Source organism: Fistularia commersonii, chromosome 16 (assembly GCF_037954325.1).
Source record: "Fistularia commersonii isolate RoL2024-O1a breed Wild chromosome 16, RoL_Fcom_v1.0, whole genome shotgun sequence".
NCBI lineage: Eukaryota > Metazoa > Chordata > Actinopteri > Syngnathiformes > Fistulariidae > Fistularia > Fistularia commersonii.
In genome coordinates, this window is record NC_141299.1 from 9,486,992 (window position 1) to 9,506,860 (window position 19,869).

At 38.1% G+C, this 19,869-nt stretch overlaps 1 protein-coding gene across 2 annotated transcripts; it reads right to left on the reverse strand.

Moving 5' to 3' along the window:
* Nucleotides 1-499: 499 nt before the first annotated feature.
* fyco1a (FYVE and coiled-coil domain autophagy adaptor 1a) lies at nucleotides 500-17,887 on the reverse strand. 2 transcript variants are annotated; one of them, XM_086161857.1, is made up of 18 exons: nucleotides 17,827-17,887; nucleotides 16,245-16,356; nucleotides 15,553-15,659; nucleotides 15,093-15,218; nucleotides 14,677-14,783; nucleotides 14,340-14,483; nucleotides 14,093-14,180; nucleotides 11,490-13,994; nucleotides 11,319-11,411; nucleotides 10,726-10,844; nucleotides 10,467-10,634; nucleotides 7,026-7,178; nucleotides 6,604-6,833; nucleotides 5,588-5,741; nucleotides 4,760-4,852; nucleotides 4,471-4,681; nucleotides 3,107-3,216; nucleotides 500-2,904 (listed from the first exon to the last, which is right to left on the reverse strand). In XM_086161857.1, the coding sequence occupies exons 2-18, from the start codon at nucleotides 16,303-16,305 to the stop codon at nucleotides 2,829-2,831; spliced, it is 4,545 nt and encodes a 1,514-aa protein (XP_086017983.1). In that variant the 5' UTR covers nucleotides 16,306-16,356; nucleotides 17,827-17,887; the 3' UTR covers nucleotides 500-2,828. The 2 variants fall into 2 exon arrangements, with proteins under 2 accessions (XP_086017983.1, XP_086017982.1); XM_086161856.1 differs by having other exon boundaries at nucleotides 16,245-16,359.
* Nucleotides 17,888-19,869: the final 1,982 nt, after the last annotated feature.

Here is a 19,869-nt window from a genome sequence, read left to right on the forward strand (position 1 = left end):
TTATAATGGCCCCTGAGGGTCAAAACACAAGGGCAATAGAATGGAACACAAGTTTAAAGAGAAAGAGAGACAGACACACACTCTCACTCACACAGGTCATTATAGTAAATCAAAAGAAAGAAAATAAACCACAACAAATCACAAGCACATAACAGAAAAGACTCTTAACTTAACATTTAGTACAAGAAAAGGGGCTTTACAAGGGTCTTGTTGCTACGACAAACACACAGGAAGCTAATGTATATGCTCAGACAGTCCTTTGTTAAAATATTCGTTCACCAAAAAGAGTCATATTATGCTACTCATTGTTATTAAGGCTAAAAGAAAAGTCTCTTTCTAATTTTAGCAGTTATGCCATCCCCTTTCTTCTTAATATTCGTTATAACGTTCAGTATCATCCTCCATAGTTGGAAACTGGTGTGAAAATTGTTGCAAAGAGATGTAAAGTGAAAAGAAGTGTGGGACGCCTTTAATGCAGGATGAATGAATAAACCACACAGTCATTATCATTTTTTTATTGTGTCTTCCTGTTTGCAGGGGCATTTCCATTGTTATATAAAGACAGTCTGATTGAACATTCATTCATTAATTATCTACCACTGAACATGTAAAATACAAACGCACACTCCTAAATCTGAAAAGCCAAAAGGTTGAAGTCTAATAATGCCCTTATTTAAAGGGAGAAAAAAATGGCATTTAACAAAATATTGTTTAGAAAAGGGATCGCTATCATCAAGGATAAAATCACAGCGATTCTTTCATGGATAGAAAACATTCCTTGTAATCCTGGGAGTTCAACATATGTGAAGCACTAGGCCACCTGATGTGGGTAAACCAATTAAATAACAAGGCCTGAACTCTGTTTTTACTGCTCTGTTGCACTAGAATGAGATTAATTAGTGAATCTTACTGAATGAAGGAGAGATTTCTTTTTTGTCACTTCTTATTGTAAGGACCTTTCATTCCCTGCGGTGCTGTTTTCATTTGCCTGCCTGGAGCAGACTTAAAATGCTGAAATTGCTCCATTGACTGCTGGCAGCAACCTGACAGGATCAACCCTAAGATTTTGTTTCACTCTCAAATCACTGTAGAAAAAGCCTTTTGCCACAATGTCCGTTTGATTTCAGAACAAAATCTATAGCAAGACCTTTCTGATTTAGTTCATGGCTTATTAAGGGAATTATTCACCTTTTGGTCTGTGTTTATACATTCACCAATAAAGGCTTACTATGAGACAGACACATTTGTTTTAACATGTGTTGACATCTTTGTTTACTTCATATTTCTGAATAAATGCAGGCATTTTGTAGTTGTCAAACACAAATCAAAACACAAATTATCAAATGTTGAAAGGATCTTCACTCACACATTTTATTGTTGTTTACTGGGCCTTTGACAGATCCGTTAAAAGAGGGCTTGCAGTAATTATTAATGCGCATTTAGCACCGTGAAAGAGCAAGTAAAAAAATGTCCATGAGATAATCTTTTGATGAAGATTCGTTTTTGGCTTTCTTAATTAGCCCATGTGCAGTTCTGTAGAGAAAATATGAGGCTTTGAATACAAATTGCACTTATTTCCACCCTTAAAAATATAAGAGATCTGTCAATGTAATATAAATAGATCTCTAAAAAAGCAGCATAGACATAAGCTCTTGAATACTTGTGTAGTATGCAGAAATATATGAAGGTGACCAGGATATTTTCTATGGTTTGAGAAAGAAAAACAGCTTTCAATATTCAAGTAAGATAAAAGCAGATACATTTCTAACCATGAGGAAAAGACTTCAGGACACAAATCAGACATAAACGCACATAAAAATCCTTTAGACCGATTTAACTTCAACACGCAATATTGTGCATATTGTGATTTTGTCTCACTGGTAGTTACTTCTCAAACAGTATGTAATGATCTCTGTTGCGATCAGGGTAAAATAAACCGTTTTACAAAGCAATTAAAATGATAGGCACTTTGAAAACATAGTCCCTGACACAATACGCTGTCACAAAATGTCAGCGTAGTGACAGGTCATTGGCTTCGTTACCTCTATCCTATAAACTGGGTGGAGAAAGGCCTATTTGAGAGTCTCATTACATCTCAAATAAAATGTTTGTTTGCTTCTCGATCTTGACTTTCCATAAACTTAAAAATAGGACATTCTTCTTCTCGGAGGACAGTTTAATGCCCCACTCCTGAGATTTTGCACAAAGTGTATTTACTTTGTATTTAACCAGAAACAGAATTTTCCCTGGTAGGTTTCTAGTTACTGCTAAGTGTCTTTCCTCTGCAGGGACAGTGCAAATATACTGTATAGTGTTCAGACAAGTCAATGCCAGAAAGATAAATCCCTGTAGACCATTTACCTGCTGCTTCTGGCAATAAGTAGTGCTAAAAAAACATTTTATAAACCTATTTTCTGATTATTCTTGCACAAATGTTCTTTTACCATAATAAATGCTGGTGTCATGTTTATTTGCATTCTAAAGAGAGACAAAAAAAAACCAACAAAACTTATAGGAACAAACAACTAAACTCTTCAGTGTATGTCAATTACATCTGATTTAGATTGGATCATGTGTTTTTTCATGTCTTTGTCTAAAACCCTTTTATCATAATGCTTTGTTTTGATTACACTTAAAACGGGAGCGCACCTTAAAGTAAAGTTCAACAATATAGAATATTTCTGAAAATATAAAATACTTGGCAGAACAGACTAGAGAAAAAAACAGCTAAGAAACAGAAAGTAATTAGAAAAGTAATTGAACTGAATTGCCCGTCGTTGACACAGTTACATGGTGATGGCGCATCTGTGACACCAAGTAATAGAGCTTCAGGGAAAGTCACTTCCATCATAAATTATCGGCTTTTCCATGGTCAGATGGTAGAGGACTTTCTTGGATATAAACCTGTTGGAATAATGTTTCTGATGAGAGGGGGCTGATTCGTTAACATGGAACAAGATACTAAGGCAAAAAAGATACTATATGAAACCTACACGCCCAAGATGGACCGTATATTATGTTATGAGTTTACAGTTCTCGGTTATTCATAGGCTGCTTCGCTGAAAAGAACAAACCACAGGGGAAACCAGGTCATGCCATTCCCTACCTTGAGAAGGAGTTGTCAAAGATGAGTGTGTAGATGCCAGGGCGTCTGACTTTCAGCTGTCCCTGTATTGTCTCTTTGTGGGAGCTGCAGCGAGTCAGAGGAATCAGGACCTGACAGATAAACACAAACAATTTACGAAAGGTCCTTAAAATTGATCACAAATTTATTTGTTCCTCTGTTTTGAATTCTTATCACTCTTAGCAAAAAATCTTACAAGCAATTCTGGCTTCACGAAATATTTGAGTTTGTTCACCAATAATGCCATCAAAGATTTTTCTCATACAGCTGAGGACTAAAAATGCATGATAGAATACATTTGTGATGTTACTTCAAGGGCATCCTGTCGAAGTAAAATGAGAATGTGTGAAGTTTTCATCGAGCTTGAAAGATTTTACTAACAATGGCTGAGGCAAACTGAAGAAGAAAACAGCGCATTACTGCAACATGAGACTTTCCGGTCAATGTTAAATGTTAATTCACATTCAGTAAGACCCCAAAGCAGGGGTTCGTGTGATTGACTGTTGTTAACATGTAGCAGTCACTCACCCAAAAAGCTGACACTGCCCTGTTATGTTTAGAGCTACAAAGTGCAATATGACAGATTCAAAATGCACTGTCAAGCTATGCTACTGTTGTATTAAAAAAATCAGCATGATCATATGAATTTATTAAGCTGCTGGTTGTACATTAAAATTTTAATTAAAAAAATGCAAAGGTAATAAGTTTTAAAAAGACATCCATATAAAAAAAGAGAGAAATGTCAATTTTATCTAATAAAATATCACAGACAGCAGAGCAGAATTTTCGCAGGTAAAGAAATCCTTGCAATTGTGAAAGTAAGGTATTTTATCTGAAAGTGCTGATTAAAGTTAGCTGCCATTTTAAGTACCAACAGGATTGGATCAAAAAAACAACAAAAGGGGAATGGTTTGGCCAGAGTTACCAGGACCGTCCCAATAGGGACATTTTTAAAATAGTATTACTCTTACACTACAAAGACCTAATCACACACGGCCAACGCCATGCCACAAGTAGATTTATTCTGTCTAACTAGACTGTATTGCTTTGAAAAACTAGAGAAATTATTGCAAATGTTAAATTTAATAATGTACTTTAAGTCATTAAATGCTATCATTTGAATGTTACCAGACTGTCAGTAGAGTTCAACTAAAAATTGTGTGGGTGCGTTATACATTGCACTTGTAATCTTTTTGTCTAAAGGAATTCCAAACAAGAACATATTGCTGAATTTTGTAATATACAAGAAAATTTTGTTAAAATGTGTTGTGAGGATTGGTGATTGAATGACAACCAATTCTAAGGTGGAAACATATGTTTGAGCAACACCTACACACTGAATTTACCTTTGACTGTTGCACCTGACAGTCAGTGGATTCCTGGAAAACCACACTAAAGGAGATACTTTTGGGCTCTGATGAAAATATCCAGCTGATGGTTTGCCCACAGTCACCGACAGCAACTGTTATTACACTGTAACAGCTGGACTTGATGAAGAGTTCTCTGGAGCCATCACCAAACTGAGAGATATCGTCAATGCTGAGCGGGACAGTCATCCTGTGTGAAGAGTTTCCATGATAAATTACAGTGTCCTCGGGTGAGTCACTCATGCATTGAAAAGAACAAGAAACCTACGTGATTTCTCCAGATTTGAGAAGGTTGATCTCTGAATCCTGAACAGTGGGAACAATCTCCTCTGGATCATCAGGGGTCACATCTCCGACACCTCTATAAATGTCACAACAATAAAGGAAAATATTGTCATTTTTTCATTATATCTATGTTCAATTATCATGACTGTTAAAACTTCAAAATACCAGTGTCTGGTTCTAAATACATTCGTGGAAAATTACTATGCTCATTCAAAAAGCAATTATATGCCTTAAGCAGGTAACTTATAATTACATAAAATGATTACCCCTTCAAAGTTCTTTTCATCCAACCCATCAATGAAAAGATGAACTTCTCTTCATTCAAATGGACTCCTATGACTGTAGCCACATTTGTATAAAGTATTAATGACAGCAAGTCAGAACAGTGGGAAGCCGAGATTGTGAGGAATGTGATTGCTAAGCAGACTACCGGTAATTAAAAGAGGGTGTTCACAGGCAGGGCCAATCAACTGCATTCATGACTGGTGAACTTTTGAAAGTCCTGCTTCCAAACTTTGAAAGTTCAAGGAACTAAAATTAAAGCTGTGGATTTGTCAAGATGATTTCCCTACTGAAACACATCAACATCAATACATTTATCAAGAAAGTAATCTTTATGTGCATGTTTTTTCTGCTTATGTAGGCATACTCACCGCTTATTACATGAAATGACTTAATATTTGTGGTTGAACAATGATTCAGAGAGCTCATATTACTTGTTCTTACCTGTGTTTGATTTTAATCGACAAAATTCACATACTGATTCATTGTCCATCTTTAAATTTTGTCCTCATGTAAATGCTGGACTTACAAATCCAAAGATCCTGGAGGCCTTCGATCGTGTTCTCCCTCAAAGGAGCCTCCAGTGGTCTGTGATGTGGTGTCACTGTCATAGACGCCATTCACTTCCTCTTCAGTAATGATGTCGAAGGCGCCTTCGTCAGATGTGTTGCCAGTCTCTGAAACTAGGAGAATAAACTGGAATGAATAGCCGTTTAAGACAAATCAACTGCACCTTTTATTTTTTTTTTTCAACGGTGCATAAAAAATATATAATTGCTGTTGAAATTAGCCACCAAAAAGAGTCATATTATGCTACTCATTGTTATTAAGGCTAAAAGAAAAGTCTCTTTCTAATTTTAGCAGTTATGCCATCCCCTTTCTTCTTATCTAATTACATGATTTATCTCTTAGAGCCACAGTTTTATGCACTGTTGAGCCTTGTATGTGAGACTATGAGTCTGTATGTAGACACGAATGATGGAACAATGTAACTGATTATTTGCTCCCACAAAGTACCTGTTGCCTTTGTGTTTCCATAAAAGATAGACCTTTTGTTTGCAGGAAATTTTGCAAATTGACATGCCAGCTTTGAATCATGAAATTGTCCTCCATTTTCTTGATTGTAATTTGTGGAATTGAGGGGTAACAAATCTTAAAGTTTTGGGGCCAAACTTTCATTAACAGTATCAGACTAAACACTTGTGTAGTGATTATGGCTTTTAGCCTGCATCCTTCTATTCTGCATCTGTGCAAGAAAGGCTTTATCTTGGTGGAAAAATAAATGCTTGGCAGCGGTAAGTGTCAAGCAAATCTGTTACTAGTTCAAGACAAATGGGATTTTTGAGTGAACACAATAAATATTTAAGGTAATAATTGAATATTCAAAATATGACAGCCAAAATCAATGTGTTGTTTTTATGATTTTACTCAGGGCGCATTAAAATATTCATAACTGTGGAACAAATCACCTGCTCTTTTATTTGGATGATTACTTTACACAGCTTTTTATGAAAACACAGCTTTTGTCTCCAAGCAGAAACTTACCAGTTACCCTGGGAGTGGGTTTATATGGGGCAGGTTCAGGTGGTGGCTGAGGTCCAGCTCCAGGTGGCAGAGGCTGAAGGTCTGATGGACTCAACTCTGCCTCTGTAAACCTTTCTACTACAGCACTGTGCTCTGTGTAACACTCCCTGCAACAACGCTCCTTCTTGCCACTGTGCTTGGTCATCACAAAGTTGTTGCTGCAGTAGTAGCAGAAGATGCGACCACAAAGTCTAATAATAAAAGAGCAATATATGACTTAATAAGAAAATGATTGGCTTTATTCTGTAATATCTTTTGTGACTTGCATGCTGAACAAAAAATTGTCCTGTCAAGCAGAAACATTAAAATGTTACTGTACTGTTCAGAGGAAAAGTGCCAGCAACATTGAACAATAAGTGTCCACGTTGTCTGTGAAAGCCAACCTGCAGTGATGTCTGCGCAGCCACCACGTGAACTGGCCTTGACAGCCAAGGCAGTGAGTTGCCTCTTTATCCATCAACCACCAGCGCTCTTCTGCCCGAAGCTTCTGCTCAAATTCCAGGGCATCTGACTTCTGCCACAGAGCATCTTTGTCCCTGATGGAAAACAAATGTAGGCAAAAACATACATACAAAAAACAAAACAACCATGTTTAGTTTGGATCAATTTCATTTTTGGAATTACCTTTGTTTTACCAAGTGACACACATAAGAGAACATCAGTTTATATGAGTATAAAATGCAGTAAAATAATTTGGCCATAACTTAAGTGAAGAGACAGAAATGAATCACTGTACATTCACATTTTTTGTCTATGAAACATAAGTTCAAATATATCTGTAGCTATTAGAAATTGTTGTAATGTATGTATGTAATGCTATCGTCTTCAAAGTATTTGTAGTATTTAAAACTCAAAGAAGCCTTCAACCGTTGTTCACTTTTTATCGATGAGTGTCACATACTGTCTCTCTAAATTGCATTTGTATGATGGAGCCTTACATGAGCTATTGCTTTTAGGGTCTACGCCTCACACATGTGGTGCAATCAAGAGGTTTTCTTTTTACCCTGCACTGCGGGGTCTTGAGTTAATCCTGAGACTGGGCCTGAATATTAATGTTCACATGTCAGAGCAGTGAGACAATCGAAATTGTTTGACTATCTGCTTGTATTACAATCTAAGAATTCTCATCCAAATGAAACTGGTGGTCAGAGGTGCATGGTCATGTTCTAAAATCTTTTATAACAAATCGATTTGAAATTCCAACTATAACCTCCTGTTTGGGTCATGAGTCATAAAGCTACCCAAATTCAACTTAACAGCCTATAATAACTGCATTAAAATCAAAAGAAAATATCAACATAACCCAGTTGGTGAGAAAAATACTGCACACCCGTTGATGCATCTTTACCACTTGAGAAGATTGGGATAGGGATTATGTACACTACTGGTCTGGTCTTTGATGGTACCCAATAATCTGTAAAGATGGGATCATACGTCATCGTTTGGAGCATTCATCAGAGTTCATGGTCTCATTGGTCAGCATGATCTGCTGTCTAGAAAATTTGAGACTGTATGACTGAAGATTCAGACATGGTTCAGAATCAAAAAAAGGAAGGACAGAGATGCACACACCTTTGAAAGTAATGAACAGCTGCTTTGTCAAACTGCTTTGTTAGACATGAATGAAAGATGAAATGGAAAGTTGATGTGCATCCATTCTTCTTAACTGGCAATTTGCATTGTGACCCTAGTCTCTGTAAAATGCAGTGCCACATGAGGAACAGATAGAGCAAAGAGTAGAGCAGAGCAAAGATTCTGGGAAGATTAAAAATATTAGATTTCTGCTATACATCAGAAGAAGTATACCTAGGCGCTCCCAAGAAATTGCAGCATCAGCACAGTTGAGAAAGGATGAAAAAGCTGCAGTATGAAATACAGTCAACAGTTTAAAGGTATTTGAGGAAATTAAACAATAAATAAATAAGAAGACAAGTTATCTCTTCCTCTACTTATGTGCATGTTACACGATTAAGTGGTGCAACTTGACTGATGGTAATTTCCACTGATCTCCAATAGGAGATAAACTTAAATATATTCCTGTGAGTCTGATTAACTGACTAGGCTCAAACCTGCTGACCTGTCGCTACAACAAGGAGCATCACACTGTGCAATAGTGAAAATGCATCTTGCAGCCTGTGGGGCAGAACCTTCATGGCTAGTATTATCAGAATCAGAAATGCTTCATTGATCACAGAGGAAATTGAGAGATCCCAGATGTTCCGTACAGTATGAAATAAATAAGATGAAATAAACAGAATGAAAGAAAAATAATAAAATATAAGGTATCAGCGTATAAGATAAATAAGTTATAAGCGTAAAATACAGGCAGATTGATGGTGGGATGAAATGAGAAAGCGTGATGCTGTTACCTGACCAAGTTAAACGGTCTGATTCTACAGGTAAGAATGACGTCCTGCGGCATTTGGTAGTGCACCTTGGAGGATAAAATTGGGGATGAAATTATGTCTTTTGTTGGCACCTGAATTGGCAAGAAGTATGTCATATTATAATGTGATTGGGGAAAACCTATGCCTATTACAAGAAAGTGAGAGAGTGGATCTTTTTAAATCCATTGTATACTGTGCATCTCTGCAAATACAGCATGCAACGCATTGTTTGCATGCAAAAACATCCACCACTGTAAATGTCACTGTAGTCAGCTAAGACCCAGCTTTGCTAACGGCAGAACTTTGTTTTGATATAGGACATAGGATCACACCAATATGTGAAAACAGAGAGGGGGCAGTACTGGGGCTGAGCACTGGGCGAGCTAAGCAGGGAATGGAAAAAACTGTGAGCCAGCTCTCACTCAATGCTTTTCTGATTCACTACAAAGCATCAGCTCTCACAGTTGCATCTTTTGCGCATGACACATCACTACAGTCCATCAAAGCTGAGGCATCTGATTTTTCTGAATGCCAGCCTGCACTGAGGATATTTATAATTTTTCCTTGAGTTTTGTTCTGGTTCTGCTCTGTGGATTTGTTTGCTGTTTTTTTGTTTATTTGTGCAATAAAAAGGTTTGATCAAATATCAAACAAAAGTAAGAATGGTTTTATAATTGAATAAATGCACAAATTTAGGTAATTGTAAGGTTTCTCATAGAAAACACCAATCACAATTGGATTTTCAATACACAAACCATTGATTTTTGCTATTTAAGGTCAAGTATATAACAAGATAACATAAAGTCCTAAATTAAGAGTCATTCAGGAGTTGAAAGAGCTGGCTCTTCTTTGGGAGCTGAGCAAAAAGAGCTGATTCCCTAAAAAGAGTTGAACTTCCCAACACTACCTCACACAGCATCTTTTCAAAATATGAAACTTGGTTCCCTGGCAGTGATGTCCATCACATGGCCTTGTTTCCCAGGGATGTGCACAAATCATTCGGAAAACAAAAGCCCGTGTGACAGTAGCAGAGAGTCCCTGCTGTTTCCAGCAACCATGACGAGTATACCAGTGCATGGGCCAACATGTACTGTTTTCATGCTGTTTCTATCTCGTCTGCTTACAGTGATATTTGTTTGTCTCTAGCAACATACTTTTGGATTCTTACACAGTCATTCCACTCCCTAAGAGAGCTAGATAATATAAATACAAGCTCACCCTGCTGTCAAACTAAATACATAAGGTCCCAGTCAACGGGGTCAAGCTCTAGTATGAAGTACTCTCAATCAAAAAGATCAAAATCAGTCTATGGCCACAGGGACAACTGGTCGGCCTAGCAGCCTTTAAGGTTACCTTCTTAATTTCTTCAAAAATTAATGAAGCTTTTCAAAGAAACAAAAAAAAAAAACATACACCTGAATTACACATAGGCGATACCTTATAAGCTCGATGAGCCGTTCCTCGAGGTTGGCTTTTGTTCTGTTGAGGTCATCAATCTCTGCTGTCATTTTCAGAGATTCACTCTGTCTTTCAGCTTCTGCAGCATGAAGCTTTCCTGTCAGTTCTTCACAGACATTTTGCACAGCCAAGTGTGCATCTTCAGCACTGATAAGCATAAATGAAATGGAAATCATTCAGTACTGTAGTCCTTTTACAATCATTCACATCAGTACGTAAGTGCGAGTGATCGGCACACCTGGTTATCGCATCCCTCAGTTGCTGGATCTCCCTTTTGCCCTCTTGAATATCAGCTTCTCTTTTTACGATGTGAGCATCTTTCTCACCATTCAGCTGCAGGTACTGCTCATTCACAGCCTAATTAAAATCAAAAGGCCATAATTTACAAAAATAACAATATGTAAAGAAAAAAATTTGACTTTTAAAATTTGACAGAATATCATTTTAATGACCTACATAACTGATATGCCCCTTGTGGAAATACATACTGGTGGATGTATGTGAGTTATAAATATCTGACTATTCTAAAATTTCACTTTTGGTTCTCACTTACAATACAAACACACATCAAAAGTAACTTTCCTGCAATTTAAGTACTCAAGTCTGCAAGCAAGTTACAGGCAATAAAGACAGGTGGAGGCACCATGCACTGGCAATGCCATCTCAGCAATCCACAATATGTTGTGTTAAAAAATGTTGACAACTGCAATCAATTAAAGCAAAACTCAAGCAATCAAGCTGTCTAATTAGTCTTAAAGAAAGCAAAACATTGTACTCCAATATTTTACACTTTAAAAACACTTAAACATTTGATTATTTGAGGACACAAACCTCTAATTCAGACACTCTCCCCTGTAAACAGGATACATTCTTCAACTTTTCCTGTAGCTGGACTTTTACCTTCTCCAGCTGTTCAGTGACACTCTAAAAGATAAAAGACATGAAAAAAATATGTATACACAGTCCTATGAACTTTAGTAGTAATATAAGAGAGTAACTCACCTTCAACTGGGTCTGGTGATTCATGTTGTCAGAGCTCATTTGGAATTTGACTGCCTCCATCTCCTCTTGGCTGGAGTCCTTGAGGGTCTGCACTTGACCCCTGGTCTTTTCCAACTGCTCCTGTAGCTCAGTAATAGTTCCTGGAAGATTCTCTTTTTGTGCCAGCTCTTCTTTCACTTTTTTATTTTCTAGCTGCAATTCTCTGAGAGAGTCCTCAAGCTGCTCCACATCTTTGTTCAGCTCATCAACCCTGGCAGCTTCTTCTGTCCACTCCCTTCTGATATCCTCTTTTTCTGCATTTAACTTACAGATGGTCATCCCCAGCTCTGCCATCTCTGTGTTTGCCCTGTGCAGACCCTCTTGTATCTCAGTGTTTTCAAGAGCCAGTCGTTCATTTTCAGCTTTTATGGTGGACAACTCTTCTCGAATGGCAGTTGCAGAGATAGACAGCTCAGCATTGGCAGCTACTTCTCTATCATGCTGCTCAATCAAAGCCTCCTCCTTCTTTTTGCACTCCAAAAGCTCTGCTACATGCCTCTGATTTAGTCCCTCGATCTGGACTTTGAGCTGTTCTGTCAGAGTCCTGAGTTCGTCTCTTTGGGCCTCTGTCAGCTCAAGCTGTGTTTGGGATTTCAGTTTTTCCTCCTCGGATCTCTGCACATTCACTCTGAGGTCTAGGATTTCTGCTTGTAACCTAGATACTTCTTTCATGCTCACATCCAACTGGCCCTCAACAACAGTCAGTTTGACAGTCACTTCTTGATTCTCCTTGACTTGAACTGCATTCATCTCCAGCTGAGATTTCTCCATTGCACGCTTTTCTGAGGTAACCATTTCTATCATTTCTGTCTGTCTAGCGCATGTTGTTTCAGCACTGGCCTTTTCCATCTCGAGTTCCTTCTCCCTGGCCTCTAACACTGTAATCTTGGACTGGACTTCAACAAGGTTCTTCTCTTTAGTATCCAGCTGGGCAGCCATGGCTTGGAGTTGCTCTTGAAGATTAACTTCATTGCTGCGCGAAGCTCCTAAATTCTTCTCTAACTCTCCAATCTGCCCATGAACACTTTTCAAGTCATTTTGCATTCTGCTAAGAGCAGCTTTTACAGTGTCTTGCTCCTCTCTGAGACTCTGATTCTCCTGCTCCAGTCGCTTTGACATGGAATCTGAGACCTTTGTGGCCATGTTGGCACGCTGCAGGCTTTCATCAAGCTTGCGATTCTCCTCACGCAGCCTCTTTTCTTTTTCATCCACTGTCATCTTCGTATCTTCCAGGTGTCCTCGAAGTTGATTCTCAGAAGTCCTTAAAGATGCTAATTCACTTTCAAGAATAGCTCGGTTTTCTAGCATTTCCTTCTTTAGCTCCTCATTTCTTTTCACTGTTGTGATGAGTTTCTTGTTTAGCTCCATGAGATTGGCACATTGCTTTTTGTAGTCATCAATCTTTGTGTCTTGTTCTTTGATGCAACTCTCGAGCTGAGGAAGGGTTGTAGCGAGTTTGTCTCTCTCTGTAGTCAAGTCTTGGTTCTTGCTTTCCAGCTGTTGTATGGTCTTAAAGTTGCAGTTGAGCTCTATCTCTTTATCATTTAGCTGCTCCTTTAGGGAACTGACCTCTGCTTGTAACGATTCCTTTAAGCTATCGGCCTTCTTCTGCACTTCGTCTTGATCCTCCAGCACTGCTCTTTTCACCTCCTCGAATTCTTTCTCCTTCTCCTCTAAAGAGCTTTGCACATCTTGCAATTGCCTCTGTAGGTTGCTAGACTCTTTTTCTCTCACAGTCAGTGCTCCCTGCAGCTTGTCAAGTTCAGCACACTGTTCCTTAATTTTGTCCTCCAACTTGTTTTTCTCCTCTGCAACAGATGTAACTAATGCATCTAGCGTTGTTTCACCATCTTTTGCTGCTACTTCCTTGATTTTCAGCTCCTCCTCTAGCCTCTCTATCAGCCTCTTCTTTTCCTCTGCTTCAGCAATGGCCTCCATCTTTCCCTTTTCTGCTTCCTTCAATCTGTCCAATAGCTCATGCATCTTTTGTGCTGAATCAAAGAAATTAGCAGCCTGTTGGCCTTTCTCGTTCAAAACTCCATCCAACTTGGCCAGGAGATCTATGTTCTTCCCCTCAGCAGCTGCCAACTTTTCCTGGAGTGAGCGTTGCTCGTCCACTTTGGCTTGTTCCCCAGACCTGAGGTCTTCCACTTCTCTGGAAAGGTCCTCCTCTCTCCCTTGCAGGGCCTTGAGTTCTTCTTGCAAATTCTGATGATCCACTTGGGCAGCAAGAGACACATCCAGCTGCCTTTGGAGCTCCACTACAACTCCTCGGAGCTCAGCAGCCTCTTCACCGAGCTGCTGCATCTTATCAAGAAGCTCTCTTTGCTTCAGCTCCGACTGGTCCAGCTCCAGGCGTAGGTCTTCAACTGTGCTGACACCCTCAGTGCAGACAGGCAGGGACTCATTCAGTTCATTCAGCAGGCCCTGATTATACTCTGGGCTAGAGAGGAACTCAGACGCATGCTAGATTGTTGTGAGAGCAACCAGAGGGGAAGACAGGGATGGTTCAGATGGTGTGATCAAAGATCGCTAATGTTTGTGAGTATCATTACAAGAGTTACCTGAGAGTAGCTGCTGGCCAGACTGTTTATGCTAGAACTGCGGCTGGGTGGTTTCCACATGCTGCCAGGTGAATTTGCCAGAGTCCTCCTGTGTATTACGAAAAACAAGTCAACATCAAACTTGTTGATAATACATGAAATCTCTAAAACAGTAGTTATAAAACAAATTCATACACTGCTTCATCTTGTTTCTTTGATATTGTAGACAGCTTATTACCATCGCATGTTTCAAGATTCATATTTTTACCTTGCAAAGGTGGGCCATGAGGCATCAAGGTCATAACCTCTGGAGGCCACATCAAACTGGACCTCATTGAGTTCATAGATATGACTTATGATATCAACGCTTAGGTGAGGCTTTAAGAAGGGGCTTCTTGCATAGTACCAATCACTGTGAGAAAGACAAAAATGGACCACTTTTAGCATTCTTGGTATCTGAAAAATAAAGCTATTTTCCTATTTTGGTCTTGTGAAATCTAAAAATTAGCACATTGATAAATATGAAATGTACAAATATTGGGTTTATTTAAAAAGCACTAGAATTGTCTCATATGTTTTTCAAGCATTAGCCTCTGAAAGTTTACCTGGTTACTCTCTGGTTCATTAGGCACTGCTGAAGCGTGTCAGCCAGTCGCTGGTGTACAAGGGAGTAGCGTATAAATGCACGTCCCTTTCCCAGAGATGTCTTAAGCTAACGAGAGAAAAGGCACAGATTTTACTTACATTCTAGGATCATCCACATATTAAAAAGTAAATAAATGGGGGTTTCATTATGTTAACTTAAATCTCAAGTTGCAAAACAGAGTTCAAAATGAATTACAAGTTTGTTTTATCAATTTTAAATCTCCTTTAGAAAGCATATAAAATTACACTGTGTTTATAGAAAACGTGAATTAATGTATTTTCCAAATTGCATGCTATATAATATCAGTGATGATAATTTATAATCAATATAAAAGTTAGTCAATGTAAAAAAAAAAAAGTTTTTTAAAGTTTATACCTCAGTAATTGATTTGACAAAACGGATGCCATCATTTGCTCCTTTGATTTTCGCCAAACAGTCAGTGAAGTAATCCCAGTAATCCCTCTTTGTACCTAGAAACGTGGTCTTCTCCTTCTGGTCAAACTGATGAGTGTATGTGTGTGTGTGTGTGTGTGTGTGTGTGTGTGTGTGTGTGTGTGTGTGTGTGTGTGTGTGTGTGTGTGTGTGTGTGTGTGTGTGTGTGTGTGTGTGTGTGTGTGGAGTTGGAATGAATATAAAGAAGAAATAAGCATTTGTATTCATTTTATGTAAATAAAAAAAAAGTTTTTTCAGAGAGATAAACAAACACTCAATATTGCATACATTTTGTTATTTTCAAATCATGTGCTGTCATGAAGAATACTACATTTTCATCCTTTGCACCTAATTCTGCAGTAAAATATAGATTCAAATTTTCACAGAGAAATTGGATTCATACCTGTAACAAGTACTCCAGCTTATAGGAGAATTTATGTAGGTTTGAACTGTCATCTGTGATTGGTTCCCCACTTTCCCTGTACTCTTTCATCAGCTCTCCAACAGCCTCTGAAAGTTAAGAAACAGGGGAATAAATTTCAAGGATAACAAATGACACAAACATTTAGCACAGAAAATAGTATCTTATAAATACATATCATATGTACAATGTACCCAAAGCTGCTAGATTTCATTCGGCTTTTATCTGCAGAGAAAAAAAAGGACTATTTGCCAAGTAATATACAAAAACCTTTGTGATAACATTTCCTGTTTCACATCAAATTTCTCTTCAAATACAGCAAACTGATATACATACGACTTGCCTCGTATCCATCGCAAAAACTGGAAAGACACCCGTGATGGGTGCACTCTCAGCACATACTCTCTGTCTCTCTGCATGCTGAGAGAGGCTTCCACCACACCCTATCTAAACAAAAATAAGGTTGGACGCACGTTTTTCCAAAATAATTTTAACCAGAAGTCAGGTAGCTCCGAAAGTAAAGTCAACACTCAGATTTGACACCGGGACAAAGGTCATGGTATCATGATAAACCTTTGTGATTCCTGTCTCTTCTGTTCAGTCACACCATTTCAGCCAACAACTGCCTGCTGCCAATCTATTCACACACTCACACACACACAAAGCTGGCGTACCATGTAGATCTCGGATAATCCTCTGGAGTTGGCTCTCCCCAACCGTAGCCCCAGCAGCCATGGCCCCACCACTCTCTCCCTGGCAACCAGGGGTCACAGGGTCACATCCAGTCTGCTGAATCAGAAAATCAGAATAAGTTCGAGACAAAAGGTTGACTGGTATACTCTCTTCTGGCAAAATGAAGCACCAAAGGTACAACAATTTTTTCACATGTTCTTGTGATGACTATGTTCCCACACTCAATTCACATGTTCTTATGGTGACTACATTCTCACACCCAATTCATAGAATTACTCTAAACAATAGACTCTGATCGAAACATAGTAACTCACAGCATTTGAAATTTGATTTGGCAATAATAAATGTTATATCTTTCCCCTTTCTGATCTTGTGACATCTGAAACCTAAAATGTAAGTTATTTTTCAATATTCAAAATGAGACACATCTGTAAATATTCTATTCTCATGATTTTGATCAAATATGAATATGACAACAACCATTGAGTAAAAATTTAGCAATATATTATTACCTTAATTAAATAATCACATATGTTACTTCAAAGAGGAGTCTAGACTTGTTCATTTGCATAAGATATAGGAGTGTGATAGGACTTTCTAAACTGGAGCAATAATGTTACAATGACAATATCAATGTGGAGCAGATGAATAAAAATGTCTACAACTTCAGGTCAAGAAATTTTGATTGCATGTTTTAAACCTGCCTTATATGTGCAAACAGTACCAAAATAAAAATAATAACTCCTTGGTCTGAGATTATTTTCTATGCATTAATCATCATGCTCTAGCACAGAAATTACATGTGGTTTGGAAATATATATGCAATGTCTGCCATTAATTTGACAAGATCATATAGCTTAAGGATAATATAGCTCAAGTAAATATATATTTAATTAATCCAATGTGACAAAAATTTAAATGTAACTGGCGAGAAATGATTGCCTCTAGGGCAATAACGTCATTATTCAATGGTTTGGAAGTTGACTCTTCGTAGTAGCGCTGTCCAAATAAAACTGTTGAAACGCTAATATAGAGGTGATTTAAGAAATATATTACTGTTTATTGTTTTTACTTACTACGGTTGCAAATATATGCCACTATGTCGAGGTGAAGTTTGGTGGGGTAGCATTTACTGTCTATACATGTGTCTTTGTTAACAAGACCAAGTACGTGTATATTAAAAACCCTGAGGACTGTTCATATTCCACGTATTGTTGTCGGACAGCTAACCAAGTTTACGTTAACATAGCTATGTGGCTTTGTCGTCACCAACACTGACAGAGAACGGCTCCATGTTTATCTACAAAAAATACATTGAAATGAAAGGTAAAACAAAAACCAAATCTAGATCTAAAGATGATCCTGGTGAGTACTATATCTTTTCATCTGACAGAGCAACATAAGCTTGATATGTATCTTAGCTTTGAAACACTGACGAAACATCTTTAAAAAAAAGTATTCCTGACACCACCTGAAACGTATAGCTTAGATAATCATCGCTTATTGTTCATTATTCCTACTTGCCAACAAAAGAATAAGACAACAAAAATTACTTCGACATACTTTTACATATGTGGCTCAAGTCCATAACAACCCAACTCGTTTGAGAACTCACAGAAACTGCTTGAAACAGCTGTGATTGACAATCTGTCTTCCAATGATATTCCGAGCTGTGGTGCCGTGACCAATAGTTTTATGGCTTTTTGGGCGGGATCTAGATATGGATAGTTTGGTTGTCGAAGCAGAGTAAACAGACGTCATGTGATCTTGAAGCGGCTATAAGCCTGACCCACTTTTTAGAGTTTCCTTATCACGCTCAGCTGTTTGTAGGAATCCCCTTGAATCTATAATTCAGTAGACGTTTACATCAGGAAAATAGCTCGGGAGACCAAAAGCATTTCATACTGTTACAGATTACCCATTTTAAAGGGATACTGTTCGCTGAGGATGAAATCGCACATTTTACAAACTGAAAAAGCAAATGGGTATTGGTGGAACTATGTATTTCATGTATTTATATATTCATTTTTTTAATAATATGTTTTGGTGCATTTGTCTCATTTTTGGTGTTACTGCCAGACTTTGAAACTTTATTTCTGAGATGCCCTCCGTTGGAATTGCAAGTATATTCCCTTGAAAATAAACAAATCATGTGATGTAATCTGGGGGACAGAGGATATGCATATTTTATAAGTTTATATCGCAATAAAATTTTAGTTCACCAAAAATATTCTTAGTTGTTAAAACATCACAAATAAAGCTTTATTTGTATTCACTTTATGACTTAGATGATTATAAATTTGCTGTGTGTAAATTGTGAGTATTTGGCTTTTGTGTAAGTTGACCTAAAATCAACCAACAACAATTTGATTTCAATATCAGATAAAGGACGAATAGAGAACGTAATCTGTCAGGAGATCATTATAGTTTCATTGTATCAGGGCCATAAATCACCAGATAGGTTCATGTATTGCTTTGCATTCAATAATGCTGGATCATAAAAGACTAATACCTGTGCATATTATCTCCCTCACTTATCTTTTCTTTTCCTCAATGAAAGAATTGTGCGCCCATCTGATATCAGGTAAACAAAGTAAAGCAAAGAAACCGCAAATACATGCATTGTTTTTTTTTTAAGTTAAGCAATAAATTACTGTAAAATCACATGTGATTATGAAGATGAAATTTGTGATAATATGGTTCAGCTTTGAAACATTTCTCTGCTGATTTCACTTAGCCTCATAGGAAACATCCTTGGAGTTTTAGTCCTGGCTTTGTAGAGAAAGCCTCACGTCTATCATTCTCATCTCTGAACCAGTATTTATCAGTGGTCTAATTTTCAAGGTAAGTCACCACATGTGAGGCTGGAAGTACATAAATGTGACCATGCACTGTGTGAAAATCATCTGTAAAATAATTTTTCAAGTTGACAACAGATGAACCTATGCCAATCACATTGGGTATATTTAAGTTGTGGCCCTTTAATGCCACAACTTCCCAAGGAAGCTGAAGTTGGGCTTGCATTCTTAGCAATTGCCTCCTCCCTTTGGTTAGTCCATTTCGTAATTTGATGAAACATTATCAAAATAGCAGGTGCAGGTAAATGCACAGTTGGGTGGAAATTCCTGCTGGACATCTCTGCCTCCTATACCTCCGCCAGTGCCTATGGATCAGCTGTGGGGTCATCAGCCACCTTGCTGACCTTGCATTGGTGAACCAAATGATAATGTTGATCTCTGTGAAGTTGAGATTAACCCTCATTTCTCACTCCTAGTCAGAGGAAAGGGGTCATGGTCTTTCTCTGAGCCTGTTGTATCTTTGTTCTCCCCTTTCTGTGACAAAGCTGATGTTGCTCCCTTCCAGTGGTGACTTTTATAGTCTCTTTGACTCCCATCCAGCACCTGAGCTAGTTTTCTCAGGACCTCGTCCTAGACCAGGATGTGCCAGAGGCTTGCATTGTGGTTATTGCAGAGGTAACAGTGTTCCACGCTCCAGAACCACTGGTGAATTAATAATTCCAGCATCATGCAGGAACCATCCCAACAGTCAAAGCACCCTGCCATCCTCCCCTTACCTGAAAGGCATTGTGTTATAGGTCTTATTTAC

Coding starts and splice junctions, on each gene's coding strand:
- fyco1a (XM_086161857.1), bottom strand. CDS start 16,305: ATGGCTGCTGGGGCTACGGTTGGGGAGAGCCAACTCCAGAGGATTATC. Junction 6,834..7,025: donor CTGCGCAGACATCACTGCAG/GTTGGCTTTCAC, acceptor TTTTATTATTAG/ACTTTGTGGTCGCATCTTCT. Junction 4,682..4,759: donor CTCAAATCTGGAGAAATCAC/GTAGGTTTCTTG, acceptor CTCTTCACACAG/GATGACTGTCCCGCTCAGCA.